General features: G+C 48.9%; 1 protein-coding gene across 12 annotated transcripts in view; it reads right to left on the minus strand.

Moving 5' to 3' along the window:
* The window catches only part of ABCC1 (ATP binding cassette subfamily C member 1 (ABCC1 blood group)), a 192,781-nt gene that overhangs the window by 120,425 nt on the left and 46,285 nt on the right, over positions 1-26,071 (minus strand). For 10 of the 12 annotated variants that reach the window (XM_063654345.1, XM_054455379.2, XM_054455381.2 and 7 more), the window contains exons 2-5: positions 14,721-14,897; positions 12,820-12,945; positions 8,065-8,202; positions 6,043-6,168 (exon numbers count right to left, since the gene is read on the minus strand). In XM_063654345.1, coding sequence (XP_063510415.1) covers positions 6,043-6,168; positions 8,065-8,202; positions 12,820-12,945; positions 14,721-14,897 — 567 coding nt within the window. Of the gene's footprint in view, positions 1-6,042; positions 6,169-8,064; positions 8,203-9,898; positions 10,191-12,819; positions 12,946-14,549; positions 14,624-14,720; positions 14,898-26,071 lie in introns of those variants that run through there. The other 2 variants (XM_054455380.2, XM_063654347.1) reach the window with 2 other exon arrangements.

Here is a 26,071-nt window from a genome sequence, read left to right on the forward strand (position 1 = left end):
TGAATGTTCCAAACCAGTGATTTGCAACCCTGAACTACCTGGAGATCTTGTTAAAATGAGTTTGACTTGGTAGGTTTCGGATGAGGCCTGAGACCCAGCATTTCTAGCAAACTTCCGGGGGTATCGAGCTGTTCCAACTGGTCCAAGGACCTCTGCTTTCAGCTGGGACCTAATAAATGATCTCCTTTGGCCTTGATCCCCTTATCTACAAGATCCTCCTCCCCCAAACCTAAACCACAGACTCAGTGCCAATGAGAAAAAAGGCAGGAGACTGGGGTCCGGCCGGAGCCCTAGCAGTCTTGGTCAGCCCTGCCCAGGCTCCCAAAAGCCTCGGCAGCCCCAGAGCCAGAAGGACAGATGGGAGGAGCCCCACCAAGCAGCCAGGGCTGGAATAGACATCTGAGTCATGCAGTGGGAGCAGGGCCAGCTGGGGAGGATTGGCCGACTCAGTGACTCAGCACGAAGTGGCCTGGAGGAGCTGGCTCTGCCAGCTCCCACCCAGGCCCCACCTGACCTGACCCCAGCTGCCCCAGGCCTTGGCTGATCACTCTGAGGACAGGCGACAGGTGATGGATGGCCTGCTGCTGCTCTGAGGATGGGACAGCAGCAAGCCTGGACTCTCCCCATCTTCCTGGCTCCACTGTGATTCAATCCCTGAGAGTGATGGGAAGACAAGCAAAGAGGGTGTCCTGTTCTCCTCCTCCCCAGATCACAGGGCTCAGGTCTGGGACAGAGAGGAGGTGAAGCCAACAACAAATCAAGTTGCAAACCGTTTTCAAGAAGGGGCTGCTGAGGTCCCCAAAGGAAGAGCACCGAGACCAAAGCCACGAGTCTAGCTGATTCTCACAGGACCTGGTTCCTACACTTCCTTGCCCCCATCTCAATTGCTAGGCTATGTTGCTAGGTAGTTATGTGGTTATTATGTTTGTTTGTTTGAGACAGGGTCTCAGTCTGTTGCCCAGACTGGAGCGATCTCGGCTCACTGCAACCTCTGCCTCCCGGGTACAAGCAATTCTCCTGCCTCTGCCTCCTAAATAGCGGGGATCACAAGTGCTCGACACCATGCACAGCTAATTTTTGTATTTTTAGTAGAGATGGGATTTTACCATGTTGGTCGGGCTGGTCTCAAACTCCTGACCTCAGGTGATCTACCTGTCTCGGCCTCCCAAAGTGCTGGGTTTATAGGTGTGAGCCACCACACCCGGCCTTGAACAAGATTTTTAAAAGCACTTAGCATCACCGAATTGCACACTTAAAATGGTTAAAACAGCGAATCTTAGGTTACATATATTTAACCCCCCAAAATGCAACATTTTAAAAAAGAAAATAAGGCTCTTGACACCATGCCAAGCCTTCAGAACATCTGTGCATACATCAGTCCCCTTCCTCTTTCTCGCTGGTAATACTTGAACAGGATGAAGGCAGAGAAGCAGCTTAATCTGATGTCCTGTGAGGCCTCATGCACACTTCACCCTTATGCAAGACATAATATATGTGCCACATGTACTGAGCACCTCCCCATTTAACACAACAATAAAATTACCACTAAAGGCCCACCGTGTGCCTGGCTGTGTCTTAGGCACTGAGGTTACAAGGTGGATACTGCCATGTGAAGCCTCTAGTCTAACACAAAGCCATTATTTAGCCAAGACCCTCCCGTTCAGCAGTTATAACCAACAGAAGTGACATGATTGTGCAGAACAGCCAATCGTGAGTTCGAATCTCTGCTCTACTACTCACACTGAGCAAGGCACTTATGTCTACGATTCAGTTTGTCTGTAAAATGAGAAAAATAGTACCAAGTTCACCAGGACTGCTGTGAGTCAAGTGAGACATGCATATAAAGAACTTAGCATAGTGCTAGTCAGTACACAGCAAGCATCTAATAAATGTTGATTCCCGTCCTTGCCTCGCATAGGAAGAAAGAATGCCTGAAAATGGAAAGGGGACAAAAAAGGAAGCTAAAAAGTCATCAGAGCTAAAGACATGCTTAGACCAGCGGTGGACAAACTTCTTCTGTAAAGGGCCAGATGGTAGGTATCTTAGACTTTGCAGGTGCTACAGTCTCTGTAGCAACTACACAACTCCACTGCTGCAGCTCCAGACACCTGTAGACACTATGTGATGAACGCGAGTGGCTGTGTTCCAATAAAACTTTATTTACAAAAAGAGGCAGCAGGCCAGATTCAGCCCATGGGCTACTGGCTAACTCCTGGTCTAAACTCTAATCTGCAAAAAGGTAAATGGCAACCCCATGGGGTTCCTGAACAGGAACCCCAAGGGAAGTTCAGGCTTCCTGGACAGAGAGTGTCAGCCAATCAAAGTGTTCTCTCCCGGACAGGTGCACAAATGTCAGAAATGCAGCAGCCTGCACACCCATATTTGACACCCTGCTGGATCTTACTGCACAAGAGGCAGACCACAGCCGGGCACGGTGGCTCAGGCCTGTAATCCCAGCACTTTGGGAGGCCAAAGTGGGCGGATCGCTTGAAGTCAGGAGATTCAGACCATCCTGGCCAACATGGTGAAACCCCATCTCTACTAAAAATACAAAAACTAGCTGGGCATGGTGGTGTGCGCCTGTAGTCCCAGTTACTCACGAGGCTGAGGCAGGAGAATTGCTTGAACCTGGGAGGCGGAGGCTGCAGAGCCAAGATCATGCCACTGCACTACAGCCTTGGCGACAGAGCAAGACTCCAAAGAGACAAACCACAGTGTCTTCCACCATCTTGGAAGACCAGCAATGACACAGGAGGAGCCGGGGGAGATGAGACAGAAACAGAAAACAATGACTGGGGAGAAGAGTCAGGGTGTCCCAGCCCCACAACAGTGCAGCCTTTTAGCCGCCAGAGCTGAGAGCTTCATGTCACCCAGGGTGGCAGAGCAAATCCCAGGCCCAGGTTGCCAGGAATGCAGAAAGCACAAAAAAAGGTCCAAGTCAGCTCTGTGAGTCACCCTGGTACACACACGCCCAGGGGAGAAGTGAAAGGGAATTTATCCAGATTCCCAAGGGAGATCAGAAATCAGAAAGTCCCTCCTTCAAAAAGCTTCCAGAACCAGCCATGGCAAGAGAGCTCTTCCCAGGCTCCCAGAGGAAGCTTGATGGGTCAGGTGATCCCCACGCCAGCCAGGCAGCCCCAACCAGACTCTGTTTACCCTGAGCAATCCAAGGTCTGCAGCCACCCAGGTGAGGTGTGACTTGTTTTGTATAAATCCCAGTTCTAAAGAATGGCTCGGTCAGACGCGGTGGCTCAACACCTGTAATCTCAACACTTTGGGAGGCCAAGGCGGGTGGGTCGCCTGAGGTCAGGAGTTCAAGAGTAGCCTGGCCAAGATGGTGAAGCCCCGTCTCTACTAAAAATACAAAAATTAGTCAAGCATGGTGATGGGCGCCTGTAATCCCGGCGTCTCAGGAGGCTGAAGCAGAAGAATCGCTTGAACCCAGGAGGCAGGGTTGCAGTGGGCTGAGATCGTGCCACTGCATTCCAGCCTGGGCAACAAGAGCAAGAATCCATCTAAAACAAACAAACAAACAAACAAACAAAAGACAAAAAAGAATAGCCCAACATTTGACAAACAGGGACACTCGACTGCCACACACTTACACACACTGATACACAATACATACAACAGCCACTGACTCATGAGCCCCTCTCTTCTGTGTCAGGCACCAGCCAGGGATCCAAAATGGGGTGACCCCTGGGCTCAAGCGATCCTCTAGCCTTGGCCTTTCAAAGTGCTGGGATTACAGGCATGAGTCACCATTGCCTTTGTGAACTTTATACATATGCAAGCACACACAACACAAAGACACATACACACATACATGAACATAAACACACTCACAAGCACACATTCACATATAAGCACATACACACATATACATGCCTATGACTACCGAGACACATGAGCAAGCACATGCATACATACACGTGCACAGAGATGCACAGGAATACATACACAGACGCATGCACTTGCTCATTTCTCCAACCCAGCTCCTCTTTGGGCAAGGAAATACCAACACGGGACTCCTCAGAACATACACTGGGACATGCATTTCTTTTTTCTTTTCTTTTTTTTTTGAGACAGAGTCTCACTCTGTCACCCTGGTTGGAGTGCAGTGGTGTGATCTCTGCTCACTGCAACCTCCGCCTCCCAGGGTTAAGTGATTCTCCTGCCTCAGCCTCCCAACTAGCTGGGATTACAAGCATGCACCACCATGCCTGGCTAATTTTTGTATTTTTAGCAGAGATGGCATTTCACCATGTTGTCTAAGCTGGTCTCGAACTCCTGAACTCAACTGATCTGCCTGCCTCAGCTTCCCAAAGTGCTGGCACTACAGGTGTGAGCCACCACGCCCGGCCTGGGACATAGGTTTCTAAAATCTCTTAGTTATCATCAACCTCCTCCTCCATACTGATGCCCACCAAGCCCTTTTGTCACCCACAAGGCGAGCCTCTGCCCCTCACAGAGGTTTAGACCAAACCCAACAGAACCACAGAGGTGAAAAGTGCTCCCACTGCAATCTGCCCAATACCAGCTGACTAGCCATGAATCAGCATTAAATAGGTGCTCCAAGGCCTCCCTGCCATACTCACAATAAAACCCAAACAGCTCATCTGGCTCACAAGGAGACTCTCCCACCTCTCAGGCACCCACCGTCTCTTAGCCTTCTCTGGCTGTGCTGGCTTTTCTTGCTGTTCTCTCCACACCTCCCCACCCCAGGACCCTTGCACTTGTTCCCCTCTGCCTGGAACACTCTTCCTCCAGGTGTTTGCTCCACCCACTACCTCACCCCTCTAGGTCTCTGCTTACATGCAGTTTTCTGGTCAGGCCTTCCCAGATCTCTCTTATCAAAAGCTGCACATGAGCCTGGGCAACACAGCAAGATCCCATCTCTATTAAAAAAAAATAAAGAATAGGCCAGGCGTGGTGACTCACACCTGTAATCCCAGCACTTTGAGAGGCCAAGGCAAGAGGATCGCTTGAGCCCAGGGGTTTGAGACCAGCCTGGGCAACATAGTAATACCCCATCTCCCCATCTTTAATTATTAATTAATTAAAAGTAAGCCAAGTTGGGGAGCAGGTGGAGGGAGAGCATCAGGAGGAATAGCTAATGGAACCTGGGCTTGATTCTTAGATGATGGGTTGATCAGTGCAGCAAATCACCATGGCACACATCTACCTATGTAACAAACTTGCACGTCCTGTACATGTACCCTGGAACTTAAAATAAAAGTTGAAGAAAGAAAAAGAATTAGCCAGGCATGGTGGTGTGTGCCTGTAATTCCAGCTACTCAGAAGGCTGAGGTAGGAAGATTGCTTGAGTCCAGGAGGTCAAGGCTACAGTGAGCCAAGACCACACCACTGCACTCCAGCCTAGGCAACAGAGCAAAACTCTGTCTCAAAAAAAGAAGAAAGAAAAGAATTAAGGGAAATTAATAAAGTGTTCCCTTTTGTTCTACTAGCAGAAACGGTGGCCATCTCTACACTCCTCACTGATAAGTTTCCATATTTACAGAATTTCTCTGAAACTGACAAAACAGACCAAGGGTCTCAAACTCAAATCCCTCAGGGGCCAGGCACTTGCCACAAGTAAGGAAAGCATGCCAGTATAATACAATAGGGAGTGGTGGGGACTCCAGCAACTCCTCAGCTCTGCCCTGTAGGATTATAGGCCTAATCTGTCAGAACTTCACTTTTCCAGAACATCTGGACAGCTAGAATTCATAAAAAATACCTGATTTGTAACTATCTGCTCACATTTTCCAAAATCACCATGCCAAGTGAGAAACCTACAGGCCTGGAAGATAGCAGTTCATCAACAACAAAGCAGATTCTCTCCTTCAGCTCCCCCAGTCACATCTAAGCCTCAGTTTTTCCATCTGTAAAGTAGGCGGGATGATATTCCCTGTATCAGGGGTTGAGGGAGGCTGGAACGAGATCCTGGATGGATCTAAGAAATGTTAGCTGGTACTGTGTCACGCATCTCTCTCACACTCACACACACACGCACACACACTTGTCTGTGGTCACACTTACAGGGTCGTGGATGGTTTCCGAGAACAGGGGTGAGCGATCTGAGAAACAGGACAAGACGAGCTGAATGAGTAAGAGGGAAAAGTAGACGTAGAAAGTGATGTCACGAAACAGGTCCACCTGGGCATCCTGCGTGGTGGGGAAGGAAGGAGGAAAAAGATCACATTCTGTGGCTGGGTGTGGTGGCCCATGCCTGTAATCCTAGCACTTTTGGAGGCTGAGACAGGCGGATCACCTGAGGTCAAGAGTTGGAGACCAGCCTGGTCAACATGGTGAAACCCCATCTCTACTGAAAATACAAAAATTAGCCAGATGTGGTGGCGGGCAACTGCAATGCCAGCTACTCAGGAGGCTGAGACAGGAGAATCACTTGAACCCAGGAGGCAGAGGCTGCAGTGAGCCGAAATCGCACCACTGCATTCCAGCCTGTGTGACAGAGAGAAACTCCATCTCGGAGAAAAAAAAAAAAACAAGATCATATTCTGAGAGCAGGTGGCAGAAACCCAGAGGGCAGACGGCACCATGGAAAGTGCACCCACTCAGCCGCAGGGACATCACAGGCTCCCCAGGGGCTCCCAGCTCCCCACGGGATGTAACGGCAGAAAGCCGGCTCCATCACCGGTAGTCTCACTGCTCACGGCTGCCTGACGGGAGGAAGACAGGGGTTGGGAGTGAAACAAAGCTGTATCAAGGCCTGGCTCTCTCACACTGGCTGTGGGATCTTGTCAACTTATTTAACCTTTCTGTGCCTCAGTTTCCCCACCTATAAACCACCGGTGGTTCTTAACCAGGGGTGATTCTGCCTCCCAGGAAACATCTGGCAGTGTCTGGGGAAATCTTGTTTGTCGTAACTTGGGAGTGTTACGGCACCCAGTCAGGGGAAGCCAGGGATGCCCCTAAATGTCTATAAAGCACAGGACAGCCCCTACAACCAAGGAGTCTCCAATCCAAAATGTCGATTAGTGCTGAGGCTGAGAAATTCTGTCCAAGTCACTGCAAAAGGTCAGGAAGATTATTCGTGACACATACACAGTCCCCTGTGAGGCACTTTGAAAACATGAACTCAATCAGCATCAGCTGCTATCACTCACGATAGATAATATGTAGGCACTCAATAGTCAAATGTTCAGCTTCTTTTCCTTCCTTTGCCTCACACCAGTCTCTAATTAGCTCCAAGACGGCAGGAACAGCAGGTTATTCTAAAAGCACACACTCCAGGTCAGGCTTGGTGGCTCACGCCTGTAATCCCAACACTCTGGGAGGCCGAGGCGGGTGGATCACGAGGTCAAGTGATCGAGACCATCCTGGCCAACATGGTGAAACCCCGTCTCTACTAAAAATACAAAAATTAGCTGGGCATGGTGGCGCGTGCCTGTGGTCCCAGCTATTCGGGAGGCTGAGGCAGGAGAATCGCTTGAAACAGGAGGTAGAAGTTACAGTGAGCCTAGATCATGCCACTGCACTCCAGCCTGCCGACACAGCGAGACTCCACCTCAACAACAACAGCAAAAAAAAAAAAAAGTGCACACTCCTCAGAATTCCTAGGAGCAGCACACGGCAGCCAATGTAAACAACTTCTCCAGCCAGAGCAGCAACTGATGGGACAAAGGTAACGTGAGGACAAGCCTAGGGTCCCCCAGGGGAACAGTCACTCTGCAAACACCGTTCCCAGCTCAGCTCCATCCCTGCCTGGCAAAATTTGGAGCCGCCTATCTTGTTGTTTCCTGCTGATGGGGCCAGCCTAGCATCGGCCCACAGCTCCGGCCCTTGCAGGTCCCATGGGAGCCCCTTGGAGCAACACAGACAACTCAGGCCCTGGGGAAAGGAGGTGCTAGAAAAAAGGCTGGGGCTGACTTAGTGAGGATTTGGTGGGGTAGGCAAGTCACCAAGGGATAAGCTAGGTGCATGTGGCTACCCATCCCCTGGTTCCCATGGCAACACATGACTTCTACACAAGCCAGAGGGACCCAGCATCTCTCCCCACTGGGCCACTGAAGGAAGATGAGGAACAAGACTGCCACTTACCTCTTTTAAGGCTGTCATAATTTTGGATCTCAGGATGGCTAGGGCACACAGTAGGGCTACCAGCCAGAAAGTGAGCATGATCCCTGAAGACTGAACTCCCTTCCTCCTCTCCAGCTGAATTAAAAAGGTAGCAAGCAGCTGAGGAGAGAAGCACATGACAGAAGTTGTTGGTTATTTTTTTTTTTTTGAGACAGAGTTTCATTCTTGTCACCCAGGCTAGAGTGCAGTGGCGCAATCTCAGCTCACTGCAACCTCCGCCTCCCAGGTTCAAGTGATTCTCCTGCCTCAGCCTCCCAAGTAGCTGGGACTACAGGTGCCCGCCACCACGCCTAGCTAATTTTTGTATTTTTAGTAGAGACGGGGTTTCACCATGTTGGCCAGGCTGGTCTCAAACTCCTGACCTCGGGTGATCCACTTGCCTTGCCCTTCCAAGGTGCTGGGATTACAGGTGTGAGCCACTGCTCCCAGCCACATTATTTCTTAATGGACCACGTAATAAGTATTTTGGACTTCATGGGCCATAGACTCTACATCAAAACTACTCAGCTTTGCCACTGCAGTGTGAAAGTGGCAATAGACAAGATATAAATGAATGGACATGGCTTCATGCCAATAAAACTTTATTTAAAAGAACAGGCAGAGTACCCGGAATGAAAAACAAAACCTACTTGCCCCGATGCTCAACGTTCCCAGGGTCAGCCTCTGCCCCATCCCCCCTGCTCTCCACACCTCGGCCATCTCTGCTCCAGCCACACAGAACTCTCAAATTTTCCCTGTGACCCCCAGGACTTTACATGTGCTTTTCTCCCCAGCTGGTCCTCTGCCCTCAGCCCCTTAAGCTTTTTAACAACCTGCTCATTCTCAGGCTTCAGCTCCACCATCCCTCCCTCAGAGAAGCCTGGCTATCCCCCAGACCAAAGCAAGCTCCCCTACCTTCACCCTCACACAGCATTCTGCAGACATTTAAACACTTTCTGCCTTTTTGAGGAATCATTTGTTTAATGTCTGTTTGCACAGCTAGACTATATGCTTGTGTCTCCAACACTTGATACAGAGTAGGGATAAAAAATTAAAAAAAAAAAAAAATCAGCTGGGTGCAGTGGCTCATGCCTGTAATCCCAGCACTTTGGGAGGCCAAGGCGGGCAGATCACTTGAGGTCAGGAGTTTGAGACCAGCCTGGCCAACATGGTGAAACCCTGTCTCTACTAAAAATACAAAAATTAACCAGGCATGGTGGTGTGCGCCTTTAGTCACAGCTAGCTGGGAAGCTGAGGCAGGAGAATCACTTGAACCTGGAAGGCGGAGGCTACAGTGAGCTGAGATTGCGCCACTGCATTCCAGCCTGGGCAACAGAGTGAGACTCCATCTTAAAGGGAAAAAAAAAAAAAAAAAATGTGCTGGCTGCATCCTGTCCCATATTCCCAGTGCCTGCATACTCTGGTTCCCTGGGATATAGTCAGAATGTTTCTGACACATTCACAGCTGAGCTGGTCCTCCATTCCATCCCAGAGATCTCAGGTGGATAAAGAGAGGCTGAGGATCTCATAGGCCAGTTCACCTCTTGGCCAGCCCAGCTCAGAGTCCCCTGAGGGGTCAAAAGCCCCAACCCTCAGACTATCACCCCCGTTTCCCCCAGGGTGACAGAGGCATAAATGAACAATCAAAAGACCAGGAACAGCCAGGCACAGTGGCTTACGCCTGTAATACCAGCACTTTGGGAGGCTGAGGCACGTGGATCACCTGAGGTCAGGAGTTTGAGACCAGCCTGGCCAACATGGTGAAACCCCGTCTCTACTAAAAATACAAAAATTAGCCAGGTTTGGTGGCACGTGCCTGTAATCCCAGTTATTGGGGAGGCTGAGGCAGGAGAATCACTTGAACCCGGTAGTCAGAGGTTGCAGTGAGCCAAGATCGCGCCATTGCGCACCAGCCTAGGAAAAAAGAGCAAAACTCTGCCTCAAAGGAAAAAAAAAAAGACTAGGAACAAGGAAAGTTAAGGGAGGACGACCTACTCAAGTCAAAACAGCTGACCACGTATGGTGGCTCATGCCTGTAATCCCACCACTTTAGGAGGCCAAGGCAGGGGGATCACTTGGGCCCGGGAGTTTAAGACTAGCCTGGGCAATATGGAAAGACCCTGTCTCTTTTATAGTGAAATTGAAAAAAAAAAAAAAAAAAAAAAAAAATCCACTCTAATACCCTGCTGTCAGACACGGAGCCCAAGACCCGAATTCAGTACAAAGCAAAGCCCTTTACTCTCTCATTCCCTCCATGCATTTATGGAACGCTTACTGCATGCCAGGCACAGGGCCAGGCTCTGAGGACACAAAGGGGAATCAAACCCAGCAGGAGAGCCAGGCGTGAAGCAGAGAGAGCCCCACAGGCACCAGGCTACACGCTGGGGCCTAGACTGGAAGCTGGCCCTACCACTTACTGACCAGGTGACCTTGGGCCAGTCCTTCTCCTCTCTGTACCACAGTTTGCTTATCTTATTTACAATGTAAAAGGGTTAATAAATAAAGGGATTAGGACAGTTTCCGGCAGAGAGTGGACAGCACATATGTGTGCTATATAGAATCATGGTCTGGGCCAGGCATGGTGGCTCACACCTATAATCCTAGCACTTTGGGGGGCCCAGGCAGGAGGATCACTTGAGACAAGGAGTTTGAGGCCAGCCTGGGGAACATAGGGAGACCCTGTCTCTACAAAAACAACAAATTGGCCGGGGGTGGTGGCTCATGCCTGTAATCCCAGCACTTTGGGAGGCCTAGGTGGGTGGATCACCTGAGGTCAGGAGTTCGAGACCAGCCTGGCCAAAATGGTGAAATCCCATCTCTACTAAAAATACAAAATTAGCCGGGCGTGGTGGCGCATGCATCCCAGTTTCTCGGAAGGCTGAGGCAGAAGAATCGCTTGAATCCAGGAGGCGGAGGTTGCGGCAACTCAAGATCACGCCATTACATTCCAGCCTGGGCAACAAGAGCGACACTCCATCTCTGGGGGAAAAATAAAAAAAATAAAAAATAAATTTAGATGGGCATGTTGGTGCATGTCTACACTCCCAGCTACTTGGGAGGCTGAGGCAGAAGGATCATTTGAGCCCAGGAGTTCAAGCCTGCAGTGAGCTGTGATCTCACGCCAGTGAAGTCCAGCCTGGGCAACAGAATATGACTCTGACTCTAAAATTCAAAAAAATGAAAAATTAATTTAGAAAATAAAGATTCATGGTCCTTGGCAATCTGGCTCCACGTTGTCTTTCCTGACCCCTGTCATATGCACTCTATCCCCTCAACCCTCACACCGTGTTCCTTCACCGAACACCTTGTCCTCCCTGCCTGCATAGTCCCCTTAACCTTCCACCTCTCCCTGGACACGCTGTTCACCCTGCTCAGAATGTCCTGCCTTAAACTTGTTCTTTCCTTTTTTTTTTCTTTTTTGAGATGAGGTCTCACTCTGTCCCCCAGACTGGAGCACAGTGGCGTGATCTCGGCTTACTGCAGCCTCCACTTCCTGGGTTCAAGCAATTCTCCTGCCTCAGCCTCTTGAGTAGCTAGGACTACAGGCGTGTGCCACCACACTGGCTAATTTTTTTATTTTTAGTAGAAACGGGGTTTTGCCATGTTGGCTACACTGGTCTCAAACTCCCAACCTCAAGTGATTCTCCCGCCTCAGCCTCCCAAAGTGCTGGGATTACAGGCATGAGCCACCATGCCCAGCCTCCCCCCTCTTTTTACAATACTCAAGGGCTACACTCTCCAAGAACTGTCTGATCAGGGCTCAGAAGCTGCAGGTTGTGGGGGCTAAAAGCATGGCGTCTGGGGTCCCACCCGACTCAGCTGCACATTAGCGGTGTGACCTTGAGCAGGACACTTAACCTCTCTGTGCCTTGTTTCCTCACCTGTAAGATGGGAACAAAGCAGTACCCATCTCACAGGGTTGTTGTGAAGATTCAATGAATTTCAAGACACGTGAAACACCAAGAATACTGCCAGGTACATACATAGTAAGTGCTCAATACACGTCAGCTGTAATTAATAGTTGTTTCCTTGTCTCTATTACTCACTAAGTTGTGTATCCCCCTGGGACAGAGCAGTTTCCTATTTAGCTTAGCAACCCACCCCCTGCACCAGATAGTGAAAACGCAAGGCCATTAGACCCCAGGCAGTTAGTATATAAGTGACCAAAGTAGCCAATACAAGAGCAAAGTATGGCAAACGCAACAAAAGGTGGCAACTGCCACTCAATCAGTGGCAGGGAAGACAATAGGGCATGGTGGGGACTGTGGCAAACTGGACAACACATGCCCCATCCAAAGACTGCAGCTGGGGCTGGGAACAGTGGCTCATGCTTATAATGCCAGTGCTCTGGAAGGATCACTTGAGGCCAGGAGTTTAAGACCAGCCTAGATAACCGGTGAGATCCCATTTCTACAGAAAATTTTAAAATTAGCCAAAAATAAGCTGGGCATGGTGACACACATCTGTAGTTCCAACTACTCATAAGTCTGAGGTAGAAGGATTGCTTGAGGACAGAAGTTTGAGGCTGCAGTGAACTATGATGGTACCACTGCAGCCTGGATGAAAGCGAGATGTCATCTCTTAAGGAAAAAAAAAAAAAAAAAAAGGCTACATTTATATCCCAGCTCCAGCTGATCACTGCCTTAAAAAACTATAATTCTAGTCTTACAAGTTACTACTTTTGGTCTCCACTGAGCCCAGCAGATGGCCCAGGGGTCACAGCCAGCTCCTACTTACCATGGTGACGCCCAAGAGTGTTGGGCTGACCAGAAACACTGGGGCCAGGAATATGCCCCGACTTCTTTCCCAGAAAGAGTAGAAGAGGTCTGCCCAGCAGACGATCCACAGCAAAAATCCCAAGGCCTGGAAGAGAAGCACATACATATCCTACAACAGACAGCCCTGGAACCTCCCGCAGGGCCTGCACAAACAGCTCAGCCCCAGGGATAGGGGAACCAGCCAGCCTTCAAATGATCAGCCACAGTCCTAGGACATGGCACATATCCTCTGGAATAAGGACAAGTCCTCGGTAGGGTGAGCTAGCATCCAGGCCGGCACGTGATGGTCTGTAACCAGCTTGCTACGCCCCACTACCTCCAACAGGACTGTTTGTCTGGTCACCATGCTCCCCGGTGCCTGAACACTCAAGAGCTCAGCTCACAGCTCATCTCTAGCTGCAACTCCGGCGCACTAAACAAGAAAGCCCTCCACAACAACCATTCATTCAACCAGTACTTACTGAGGGCCCTCTATGGGTGGGATACGTTTCAAGGTGCATCCATTCTCAAATGATTCAGAAAAAATAAATTATAGCATGCGTATAGAGAGAGAGAGAGCAAAAGCTCATGATAAAACAAATGTAGCAAAAGATTAAAAAATCAGTGAATACAGGCCGGATTCATGCCTGTAATACCAGCACTTTGGGAGGCTGAGGCAGGAGGATCACTGGAAGCCAGGAGTTTGACAACAGCCTGGGCAACAAGGCGAGACCCTGTCTCTACAAAAAATTGTTTTAAATTAGCCAGGCATGGTGGTGTATGCCTGCAGTCCCAGCTACCAGCTACTCAAAAAGCTGAGGCAGGAGGATGACTTGAGCCAGGAGTTCGAGGTTGCAGTATGCTGTGATCATACCATTGCACTCCAGCCTGGGCAAAAGAGCAAGACCCTGTGTCAAAAAAAAAACAAAAAAACAAAAAAACAAGAAACAGTGACTATGAGTGATGGATAGAGAAAATCAGGCAGCAGTTCCTGGTATCATTATTTCAACTTTTTTTTTTTTTTTGAGAAGGAGTCTCGCTCTGTTGCACAGGCTAGAGTGCAGTGGCACGATCTCAGTTCGCTGCAACCCCTGCCTCCTAGGTTCAAGGGATCCTCCCACCTCAGCCTCCCAAGTAGCTAAGATTACAGGCGCATGCCACCACACCCAGCTCATTTTTGTATTTTTAGTAGAGACAGGGTTCACCATGTTGGTCAGGCTGGTCTCAAACTCCTGTGCTCCGCCTGCCTTGGCCTCCCAAAGTGCTGGGATTACAGGCGTGAGCCACCACGCCTGGCCCATTATTGCAATTTTCCTATAGCTTTAAATTATTTCAAAATAAAAGCCAACCTAAAAAAAAAATTAAGGGCCAGGCGTGGTGGTTCACACCTGTAATCCCAGTACTTTGGGAGACCAAGGCAGGAGGACTGCTTGAGGCCAGGTGTTCAAGACCAGCCTGGGCAACACAGCAAGACCCCCCTCTCTACAAAAAATAAATTAAAAATTGGCCAGAAAAAATCTATATACATATATTTAATTAAATAAAAAGGAGATCGCCTCAGTAAGAGGGGAAGAGCTGATAATCTCCCAGTAACGCCTTGAGAACAATCCTATCATTCCTGTTGCATAAACAGGGAAACTGAGGCTTGGGGAGGTTAAAAAATTTGCTCAAGGCCAAACACTAAGTGGCAGAGCCAAGATTTGTACCCACGTTTGTCTCCAGAGCTCCAGTTTTCACCTCCCACATTATTCTTCTGCCTTCTAGAAGAAGGAACTTAGGGCCAACTAAGTAGAAGAGAAATGTCAGTTGTCACCAACCACCACTCCCCGTCCAGGTGCACCTTCCCACCCCCCTCCCCAACGAAACCCCCCGGTAACTTACAGTTTTGGTTTTGTTGAGAGGTGTCATCTGAATGTAGCCCCGGTCATGTCGGGAGAGATAGAGGAAGTAGAAGGGGAAACAGGCCCAGAGGTAAAAACAAGGCACCCACATGAGGACCGTGTTCTGAAAGCACTTGGTGAAGTCGGGGTTGCTGGTATACCACGTGACATTCCAGTCCTGCGAACACAAACACAGGCGAGGGGTCAGCAGGACACACCCCAGAGGACAGGAGCTCGCCTGGAGCATGAAACCAGCTGCCATGGGGTTTGAAGAAACAGACAAGGCTCCTATATATCCAAGGACCTCTCAGGATGAACATGCAAACTCAAAAGATCAGTAGCCAGAAAGACTAAGAAATGAGGAACAAGGGATAAAGGTACGTGGTGTCTTCTGCACTCCCACCTGAGCAACAGAGACCCTGTCTCAAAATAAATAAATACAAATAAAGCTCTCTTAACAGGAGCATACAGGTCAGGTGCAGTGGCTCATGCCTGTAATCCCAGCACTTTGGGAGGCCAAGTGGGCAGACCACTTTAGGCCAGGAGTTCGAGACCAGCCTAGGCAAGATAGTGAGATGCTGCCTCTATGAAAAACACAAAAAGTGGCTGAGCATGGAACGTGCCTGTATTCCCAGCCACTCAGGAGGCTGAAGTGGGAGGATTGCCTGAGCCTGGAAGGCGGAAGTTGCAACCAGCTGAGATCATGCCACTGTACTACACCCTGGGCAACAGAGCAAGACCCTATCTCACAGACACACACACACGCACACGCACACACACACACAACAGTGCATACACACAAAAAAACCCCACCAACAACAAAAAGGTATGTAGCATCTCATCTCACATTAACAGTCCCCAGAACCTGTGGCAAGTCCCACTGTAGTATAAAAGATGGAGAGAGCCATTTAAAGGAACCCTGAAGGATATTCTCTTGTAACCAAAGAACCCCGTGTCATCTAGATCACTCTGACCTTGTGAACTGAGGACTTTCTAATCATCTTCATTCATCACCATCACCTTCCCCACTATGACCATCACCACCACCAATATCACTGCCAACACCATCACCGCCATCACCACCATCACCATCACCACCAGCATCACCACCACCGCCATCATCACCATCACCACCAATATCACCACCACCACCAATATCACCACCACCACCATCACCACCACCACCAATATCACTGCCACCATCACCACCACCACCAATATCACTGCCACCATCAACACCACCACCACCACCATCACCACCACCACCACCACCCCCACGACCACCACCACCATCACCACCATCACTACTACTGCCATCACCACCACCACCATCACCACCACCACCATCACCTCCACCGCCATCACCACCACCACCATCACCTCCACCACCATCACCACCATCACCACCACCACCACCCCCACGACCACCACCACCATCACCTCCACCACCATCACCACCACCACCATCACCACCACCACCATCACCTCCACCACCATCACCACCACCCCCACCCCCCCCCACGACCACCACCACCATCACCACCATCACTACTACTGCCATCACCACCACCACCATCACCACCACCACCATCACCTCCACCACCACCACCACCACCACCCCCACGACCACCACCACCATCACCACCATCACTACTACTGCCATCACCACCACCACCATCACCTCCACCACCATCACCTCCACCACCATCACCACCACCACCACCACCATCACCACCATCACTACTACTGCCATCACCACCACCACCATCACCACCACCACCATCACCTCCACCGCCATCACCACCACCACCATCACCACCACCACCATCACCACCACCACCATCACCACCACCACCACCACCCCCACGACCACCACCACCATCACCATCACTACTACTGCCATCACCACCACCACCATCACCACCACCACCATCACCTCCACCGCCATCACCACCACCACCATCACCACCACCACCATCACCTCCACCACCATCACCACCACCACCACCCCCACCACCACCACCACCCCCACAACCACCACCACCATCACCACCATCACTACTACTGCCATCACCACCACCACCATCACCTCCACCACCACCACCACCACCACCACCCCCACGACCACCACCACCATCACCACCATCACTACTACTGCCATCACCTCCACCACCATCACCTCCACCACCATCACCACCACCACCATCACCACCATCACTACTACTGCCATCACCACCACCACCATCACCACCACCATCACCTCCACCGCCATCACCACCACCACCACCACCACCACCACCCCCACGACCACCACCACCATCACCTCCACCACCATCACCACCACCACCATCACCTCCACCACCATCACCACCACCACCATCACCTCCACCACCATCACCACCACCACCATCACCACCACCGCCACCACCACCGCCACCATCACCACCTCCGCCACCACCATCACCACCACCACAATCACCACCATCATCACTGCCATCACCACTGCCGCCACCACCACCACCACTGTCACCATCATCACCACCACCACCACCACCACCATCATCACCACCACGGATAACAACCAAATTGCAGTTGTGTGTGCCAGGCTTTATTCTAAGTACCTCATGTGTATTATCTCCTTTCATTCTGTAATTATTTTTATTATCTCCTTTTTCAGATGTGAAACTCAGGAACAGAAGGGTTAAATACTGTGTCCAGTATCATACAGCTGGTAAGCTCTGGAGCTGAATTCAAACTCAGGCGATGTTGTTCAAGTCTGCATTTTGCCACTGAGCTATCCAGCCTTGGAAACAAATTTTGTTTCAATTACTTTTACTTAAAAAAAAAAAGCCTGTATTTTGTTAAAGAGCCATGCCAAATAGACAAATTCATAGATACATACATAAACAGATCAGATGTACCTGCCCAAGAATAAACCTCCACCATCAGCTGTTCTGTAATGAAGAATTTAAATTTTTCTTTTTTTTTCTTTTTTGAAATGAGGTCTTGCTCTGTTGCCCAGACTGAAGTGTGGTGGTAAGATCATAGCTTCCTGTGCTTTGAACTTTTGGGCTCAAGCAGTCCTCCCACCTCTGCCTCTCCAAGCAGCTATACTACAGGTGTGCACCACCATGCCCAGCTGAAGAATTTAAATTTAATTCAAGCCATAATCTGGCAACTGACTAAACAACTTTGGGAAAACTTACTACTCTTTTTGGGGTCTCAATTTCCTATCTCCACCACAATTCGATCGGATAAAATAAGAAGTACAAAATAGGTTTCCCCACCCACAGTTTGGCCCATAGATGGCTTGTTGTTATTGCTGTTGTTTTAGGCATACTTTTTGTTTCAAAAAAAAATTAGATTAGATCCCAACATTTAAAATTTGATTTCCGGCTTATTTTTATTTATTTATTTATTTATTTTTTTGACAGAGTCTTGCTTTGTCACCCAGACTGGAATGCAGTGGCATGATCTCAGCTCACTGCAATCTCTACTTCCCGGGTTCAAGTAATTCTCCTGCCTCAACCTCCTAAGTAGCTGGGACTGCAGTCACCCCGCTCGGCTAATTTTTTTGAATTTTTAGTAGAGACAAGGTTTTACCATATTGGCCAGTCTAGTCTCAAAGTCCTAAACCTCAGGTGATCTGCCAACCTTGGCCTCCCAAAGTGTTGGAATGACAGGCGTGAGCCACCGCGCCCGGTCTCTGGCGTAACTTTAAAAATCAGAAAATCTTCTGGGCGCAGTGGCTCATGCCTGTCATCCCAGCACTTTGGGAGGCCGAGGCAGGAGGATCACGAGTTCAGGAGATCGAGACCAGCCTGGCCAACATGGTAAAACCTCAATTCTACTAAAATACAAAAAATTAGCCAGGCATGGCGGTGCATGCCTGTAGTCTCAGCTACTTGGGAGGCTGAGGCAGGGGAATCGCTGGAACCCGGGAGGCGGAGGTTGCAGTGAGCCAATATCGTGCCACTGCACTCCAGCCTGGCAACAGAGCAAGGCTGTGTCTCAAAAAAAAAAAAAAATTAGAAAATCTGGTGGCGCTGGGCCCCATTCCTGCTACATGACCTTCAGTAGGAGCTGGGAGGGGCCAGTCTTTAGATTAGGCCCAGTTGTCCATTTGGCTTTGGTCCCCAAAAAGCCCACTTCTCCCCCAGCCTTCCCATCCTACCGGCCTATGCACCCTCCAAATAGCTCTGATTCCAACAGCCCTTCCACGATCACCTGAGACCCCCATGGAATGTCAAGGAACCCAGACCCTTACAGCTCCACACAGCTTTAAAGCCATGTCAAAACAAAAAAAGTTAAAAATGAGAAATGAGGGAAATAAGATCACTTCACTTAAAAAAAAAAAGTGTCAATCTGATCAAAATACATGTTCCAATAATTAAAGAGATCTAGTTATTAGGTTGGGCGCGGTGGCTCATGCCTGTAATCCCAGCACTTTGGTAGGCCTAGGCAGGCAGTCAGGAGTCTGAGACAAGCCTGGCCAACATGGCAAGACCCCCCCCCCACCCCATAAAAACATAATTTTTATGTTTTACTAAAAACATAAAAATTAGCCGGGCAGGGTAGTGCACGTCTGTAATCCCAGCTACTTGGGAGGCTCAGGCAGGAGAATCACCTGAACCCGGGAGGCAGAGGGTGCTGTGAGCCAAGATTGCACCACTGCACTCCAGCCTAGGCAACACAGTTTCCATCTCAAAAAAAAAAGTAAACCTTACAAGGCCAACACATACAAAGAGATTTAGCTAGGAAACATCAAGACACAAACCCTAAAAAGGACAAAGTTCACGTCTTTTTGGCCTGGCACATTTGGAACACAGCCTTGTAAAGAAGAAGTTGATCGTGGATAAGGCATGACATCTCAAAGACTGATTATTTTAACTGATTTCATACTATTGTTAATTCCTAAGGTGATGGCTGAAAAAAGGATTAAACTGTTGTTGGTCATTATACACAGAACAGCTTCTGAGCAGTTGCCAGTAAAAGCTCATTCCAAAGGAATTTGCCCTGCTAGAAAGAAAACAATACCAAGACTTGACATATGCAGTTATGTATACAAGAGACATAGTTCCAATGTTAAACATTTAATTGACCTGATCCTAGCCCCAAATTATTCCTTGCCAGGACTATTGTAATTGCTTCCTAAGTCTTCCCTGCCTCCAGCCTCTCCTTGTCCTACTGAGTCCTCCCCACTACAGCCAGTGCTCCCCACCACAGCCAGTCCTCCCCACCACAGCCAGTCCTCCCCACCACAGCCAGAGAATTATCTATGTACACATCCATATGTATACCCATGGATATATTTATCACCCAACCATGAACCCATCCATCCATCCATCCGCCCATCCACCAATTCATCCATCCACCCACCCACCAATGCATCCATCCATCCACCTACCCACTCACCAATTCATCCATCCACCCCCCAACCAATTCATACATTCAGCTACCCACCTACCAATTCATCCACCCATCCACCCACCTACCAATTCATTCATCCATCCACCTACCCATCCACCAATTCACCCATCCACCCTACCCACCTACCAATTCATTCACCCATCCATCCATCCACCCATCCACCAGTTCATCCATCCATCCACCCACCCACCAATTCATTTATCCATCCACCTACCCATCCACCAATTCACCCATCCACCCTACCCACCTACCAATTCATTCACCCATCAATCCATCTACCCACCCAACAGTTCATCCATCCATCCACCAACCAATCCATCCACCTGTCTATGTATCCAGCTACCCAACCAACCATCCATCCATGCATGCACCCATGTCTCCCTCTCTTTGTAATTATTTTTAATAGGTAATATATTTGTGTGCTAAAACTCTTTCAAATTACTCAAAAAGGTATACAGTGAAAAATATGTCTTTCTCCCCAAACTAACAGCCCCCCAATCCTACCCTACAGGCAAGCTACCATTGCTAACATCTTACATTCTTCCAGATATATTCCAAATACGACCTATTTTGTTGCCGCAAAAGGCACCACAATACTCTATTCTATACCTTGCTTTTTTTACTTAGCTAATATTAAAAACTGAACTTTTTTTTTTTTTTGAGACAAGGTCTCACTCTGTTGCCCAGGCTGGAACGCAGTGGTGCAATCATAGCTCACTGCAGCCTCAACCTCTCAGGCTCCAGCAATCCTCCCACCTCAGCCTCCTGAGTAGCTAGGACCACAGGCACACACCACCAAGCCCAGCTAATTTTGTATTTTTAGTAGAAATGGGGTTTTGCCACGTTGCCCAGGCTGGTATCAAAGTCCTGAGCTCAAGCGATCCACTCGCTTTGGCCTCCCAAAGTGCCAGGATCACAGGTGTGAACCACCGCACACAGCCTTTGGAAACTGATCTTTATCAGTAACATAGATGTGTTTTATTCTTGATATTTCTTTTAAACAAAGAGGTAAAAGGGACAAGACTTCTCATTCCATTCCCTAAGCCCTTCCTCTCAGTTCCTCTCTCTAGAGGCAACCATCATGGGTTTCTTATGTCTTCTTTCAGAAAATATTTTATACAAAAATAACTAAAGTAAATATGTATCTTCTGTTATCAAATGGAAGGAAGCATACATTGCATAATGTTCTGTACTTTGCTTTTTTCTCTTAATCACAGATTTTAAAGATCATCCCGCAGTATACATGAACAGTTTCCTCACTCTTTGTTACGGCTGCTTTGTATTCTATTGTAGGGATGAACTTGACTTCCATCGGTCTCCTGGGGACTTGGCATTGGTGTTGCTCTTACAAACAATGCAGCATTGAATAAACAGCTTGGTAGGAGGCTTATTTCACACTCAAGCAAGAGTGTTGATAAGATCACTTTCTCGGCCAGGTGTGGTGGCTCCCATCTGTAACTCCAGCACTTTGGGAGGCCCAGGTGGGAGGATCCCATGAGCCCAGGAGTTTGAGACCACCCTGGGCAACATAATGAGACTCTGTCTCACATATATATATATAAACTTTCAAAAAAGGAACCTGCCAGGTCAAAGGGTGCCTACAGTAACATTTAGACAGACACTGCCCTCCAAATGGGGAACATCAATTCATACTCCAGCTGATAAGTACAAAGGCAATTACTTCACAAAGCACAGCAGATAACAAGTTTCTGACCTCTGCCAATCTGAGGTGAAAAATATCTCTCTGTAGTTTAAGTTCCTTTTCTCTTCATCAAGAGTAAAACTGAGGGTCTTTCCACATGGATTTAAAAGCAATCACATTTTCCTGCTCAGAGGAAGATTCATAGACTTAGATATTTGCATTAATAAATAGGGCAGATCTAATGGCCTTCTCTCTTCTGCTGGGAAACAACTTCCCATAGCTCCCTATTGCTTTTAAGAACCAACCCTGGCTGGGCGCGGTGGCTCACACTTGTAATCCCAGCACTTTGGGAGGCCGAGGCGGGTGGATCACCAGGTCAGCAGATCAAGACCACAGTGAAACCCCATCTCCACTAAAAATACAAAACATTAGCCGGGCGTGGTGGCGGGCACCTGTAGTCCCAGCTACTCGGAGAGGCTGAGGCAGAAGAATGGCGTGCACTCGGGAGGCAGAGCTTGCAGTGAGCCGAGATCACGCCACTGCACTCCAGCCTGGGCGACAAAGCGAGACTCCATCTCAAAAAAAAAAAACAAAAAAAACCAAAAAAAAACAACCAACCTTTGCAGTGATCCATGAGACCTTCCTTCTACATTCAAGTCCCATCTACTTCTCCTACAATTTCTCCCACCCTGTTTCCCAGATGTGCCAACTCAGGCATTTACTTAAAGAAGTATTTACCAAGCTTGTTGTCAGATAATGTTCTAGACACTGTTCCAGGCACTGGAGATTCAGAAAGGCTGTGGTTCCTGCCTTCAAGGCATTCCCCAGCTGCTGGTCAAATAAATGGTTTCTTCAGTCACCTCTTGCTAGATCCTCTCTCTGCAATGTCTTTCTGTCCTAACAAACCCCTATTCATCCTCCGCAATCCAACTCAGGTACCTCATTTAAAAAGCTTCCTCCACACTCCCCAAACAACCTGCCCCCAACCTTTGCAATGATCTTCTTACTTGTCCACCATCAATTTCCTCCTTTCTTTTGGTTTTGTTATTGTTGTTTTGGTTACTAAGTAATAACCTGGCTAGGCACAGTAGTTTGCACTTGTAACCTCAGCATTTTGGGAGGCAAAGGCAGGAGGATCACTTGAGCCTAGGAGTTCAAGACCAGCCCGGGAAACATAATGATACCCTCTTTTTTAATAAAATAATTTAAAATTATTTTGAAAAAATTTAACAATTAAATAACAATCCATCCAGGTAGAGACTAGCTATGACCACTCACTTCCTAATCGAGGAGATGTAGACTCAAATTCAGGCCTTGACCCCATGTGAACTTGGGCAAGTCACTTAGTTTCTCCAAGCTTCAGTCTCATGATCAGTAAAAAGAGTCAGAAAAGCTGGACACAGTGGCTCACGCCTGTAATCCTGGCACTTTGGGAAGCCGACATGGGTGGATCGCTTGAGCCCAGGAGTTCAAAACCGGCCTGGACAACATGGCGAAACCCGTCTCTACTAAAAACGCAAAAATTAGCCAGGCATGGTGAACTTGCCTATAATCCCAGCTACTCAGTGGGCTGAAGCAGGAGATCACCTGAGCCTTGGAAGGTAGACACTGCAGTGAGATATAATCACACCACTGCACTCCAACCTGGGCAACAGAGTGAGAACCTGTTTCAAAAAAAAGGAAGGCCAGGCGCGGTGGCTCACGCCTGTAATCCCAACACTTTGGGAGGCCGAGGCGGGCAGATCACGAGATCAGGAGTTCAGACCATCCTGGCCAATATGGTGAAACCCCATCTGTACTAAAAATACAAAAATTAGCCAGGCATGGTGGCATGCACCTGTAGTCCCAGCTACTCGGGAGGCTGAGGCAGAAGAATCACTTGAACCTGGGAAGTGGAGGTTGCAGTGAGCCCAGATCATGCCACTGCACTCCAGCCTGGTGACAAAGTGAGACTCAGGCAGAAAGAAAAGAAGAGAAAAGAAAAGAAAAAAAAAGGCCGGGCACAGAGGCTCACATGTTTAATCCCTGCAATTTGGGAGACCGAAATGGGAGGACAGCTGGAGGCCAGGAATTCTAGACCAGCCTGGGCAACACAGTGAGACCCCATTTCTTTTTTTTTTTTCTATTATTATTTTTTTTTTTTTGAGACGGAGTTTCGCTCTTGTTGCCCAGGCTGGAGTGCAATGGAGAGATTTCAGCTCACCGCAACCTCTGCCTCCCAGGTTCAAACGATTCTCCTGCCTCAGCTTCCTGAGTAGCTGGGACTACAGGCGCCTGCCACCACGCCTGGCTAATCTTGTATTTTTAGTAGAGATGGGGTTTCTCCATGTTGGTCAGGCTGTCCTGGAACTCCCAACCTCAGGTGATCCGCCCACCTCAGCCTCCCAAAGTGCTGGGATTACAGGCGTGAGCCATCGCACCCAGCGAGACCCCATTTCTTTAAAAAAAATTTTTGGCAGGGCGCAGTGGCTCACGCCTGTAATCCCAGCACTTCGGGAGACCAAGGCGGGCGGATCACGAGGTTAGGAGATCAAGACCATCCTGGCTAACACGGTGAAACCCTGTCTCCACTAAAAATATTAAAAAACAAATTAGCCGGGTGTGGTGGCGGGCGCCTGTAGTCCCAGCTACTCGGGAGGTTGAGGCAGGAGAATGGCATGAACCCAGAAGGCAGAGCTTGCAGTGAGCCGAGATCGCGGCACTGCACTCCAGCCTGGGAGACAGAGCAAGACCCTGTCTCCAAAAAAAAAAAAAATTTTAATTCTTTTAAAGGTCAGGAAAACACATCATTTGGAAGACTTCTGGAGAGGATTCAATGGCACAATGTGTGACAGGTGCTGATACAGTCTAGAGACAATAAACCGTAGTAGAAGATACTAATATTTAATAATAATCACCACTGCCACCACCACTGTATTGCCCAGAGATAAGAAGTTTAAAGGACAAAGAAAAGTTGTCCTTTCAAGCAAGAAAGTAAGCTACAGAAGAAACCAGAGAGCATTTAAGGACACCGGAACTCCAGGGAAGGAGAGGTCAGGAAACGCTGAGCAAAGGAAGGTGTTTCCTCTGCAGAAAGCAAATTGAAGAGCACACGCTAGCTTCCTGCTCAGAGCCAGATGGCCAGCCCAGACCCAAAGGGCGGCTGTGGGAGGGAGCGGAAGGAAGGGAAGTAAGGCATGACGAGAGGAAATCTGACTCTGACCATGAACTATGACTGTTGCAGAAAGCAGCCAACACGGGTCACCCCTGCCATCCACCCCCACATCACCTCCGTCACGGCCCCCACAGCGGCCAACACCATCGGTCACGAAGCTAAGATCATCTGGGGACCGGTGATGAGCACAGTGGCTCATGCCTGTAAACCCAGCACTTTGGGAGGCTGAGGCGGGAGGATTGCTTGAGCTCAGGAGTTCAAGAAAAGCCTGGGCATCAAAGTAAGACCCTGTCTTAACAAAAAAATTTTAAAATTATCCAGGCGTGGTAGTGCAGGCCTGTAGTCCCACCTACTCAGAAGGCTGAAGTGGGAGGATCTTTTGAGCCCGGGGGTTGAGGTTGCAGTGAACTCTGATCGTCCCACTGCACTCCAGCCTGGGTGACAGTGTAAGAGACTGTCTCAAAGAAACAAAAAAAGTATCGGGGCTGGGCGCAGTGGGTCACACCTGAAATCCCAGCACTTTGGAAGGCTGAGGAGGGCAGATCACTTGAGGCCAGGAGTTCAAGACCAGCCTGGCCAACATAGTGAAACCCCATCTCTACTAAAAAATACAAAAAAATTAGCTGGCCATGGTGGCAAATGCCTGTAATCCCAACTAGTTGGGAGGCTGAGGCACAAGAATTGCTTAAACCCAGGAGGTGGAGGTTGCAGAGATCAGGTCATTGTCCTCCAGCCTGGGTGACAGAGTGAGACTCTGTCTCAAAAAAAAAAAAAAAAAAAAAAAGTATCAAGGCCTCCTGGGTGTTCCTTACTGGCAGGGACCCTAATGTGTCCTTCTTTACTTTAACAACTCCAGGAGGTAAGAAGTGCGACTCTTGCTACTGAAGGCTTCTGGGAAAAACGGTGAATACTGGGCAATATACCTAAAGGCTTAAGGAAGGGACGATTCCCTGGGAGTCTGCAGGCCATTTGCTGTTCCCAACTCAAAGAATCACAGCTACCCGAGGCTGCTTCCTAATCTAGGGAAATCCAGCCAGGCCCACCACCCTCTGAGCAGAATCAGAAGGACCTAACTGTCCAGACACGCAATTCAGCCACAAGAGATGAGTCCTGAACATGGTCACCG

Source organism: Pongo pygmaeus, chromosome 18 (assembly GCF_028885625.2).
Source record: "Pongo pygmaeus isolate AG05252 chromosome 18, NHGRI_mPonPyg2-v2.0_pri, whole genome shotgun sequence".
In the NCBI taxonomy this organism is placed as follows: domain Eukaryota; kingdom Metazoa; phylum Chordata; class Mammalia; order Primates; family Hominidae; genus Pongo; species Pongo pygmaeus.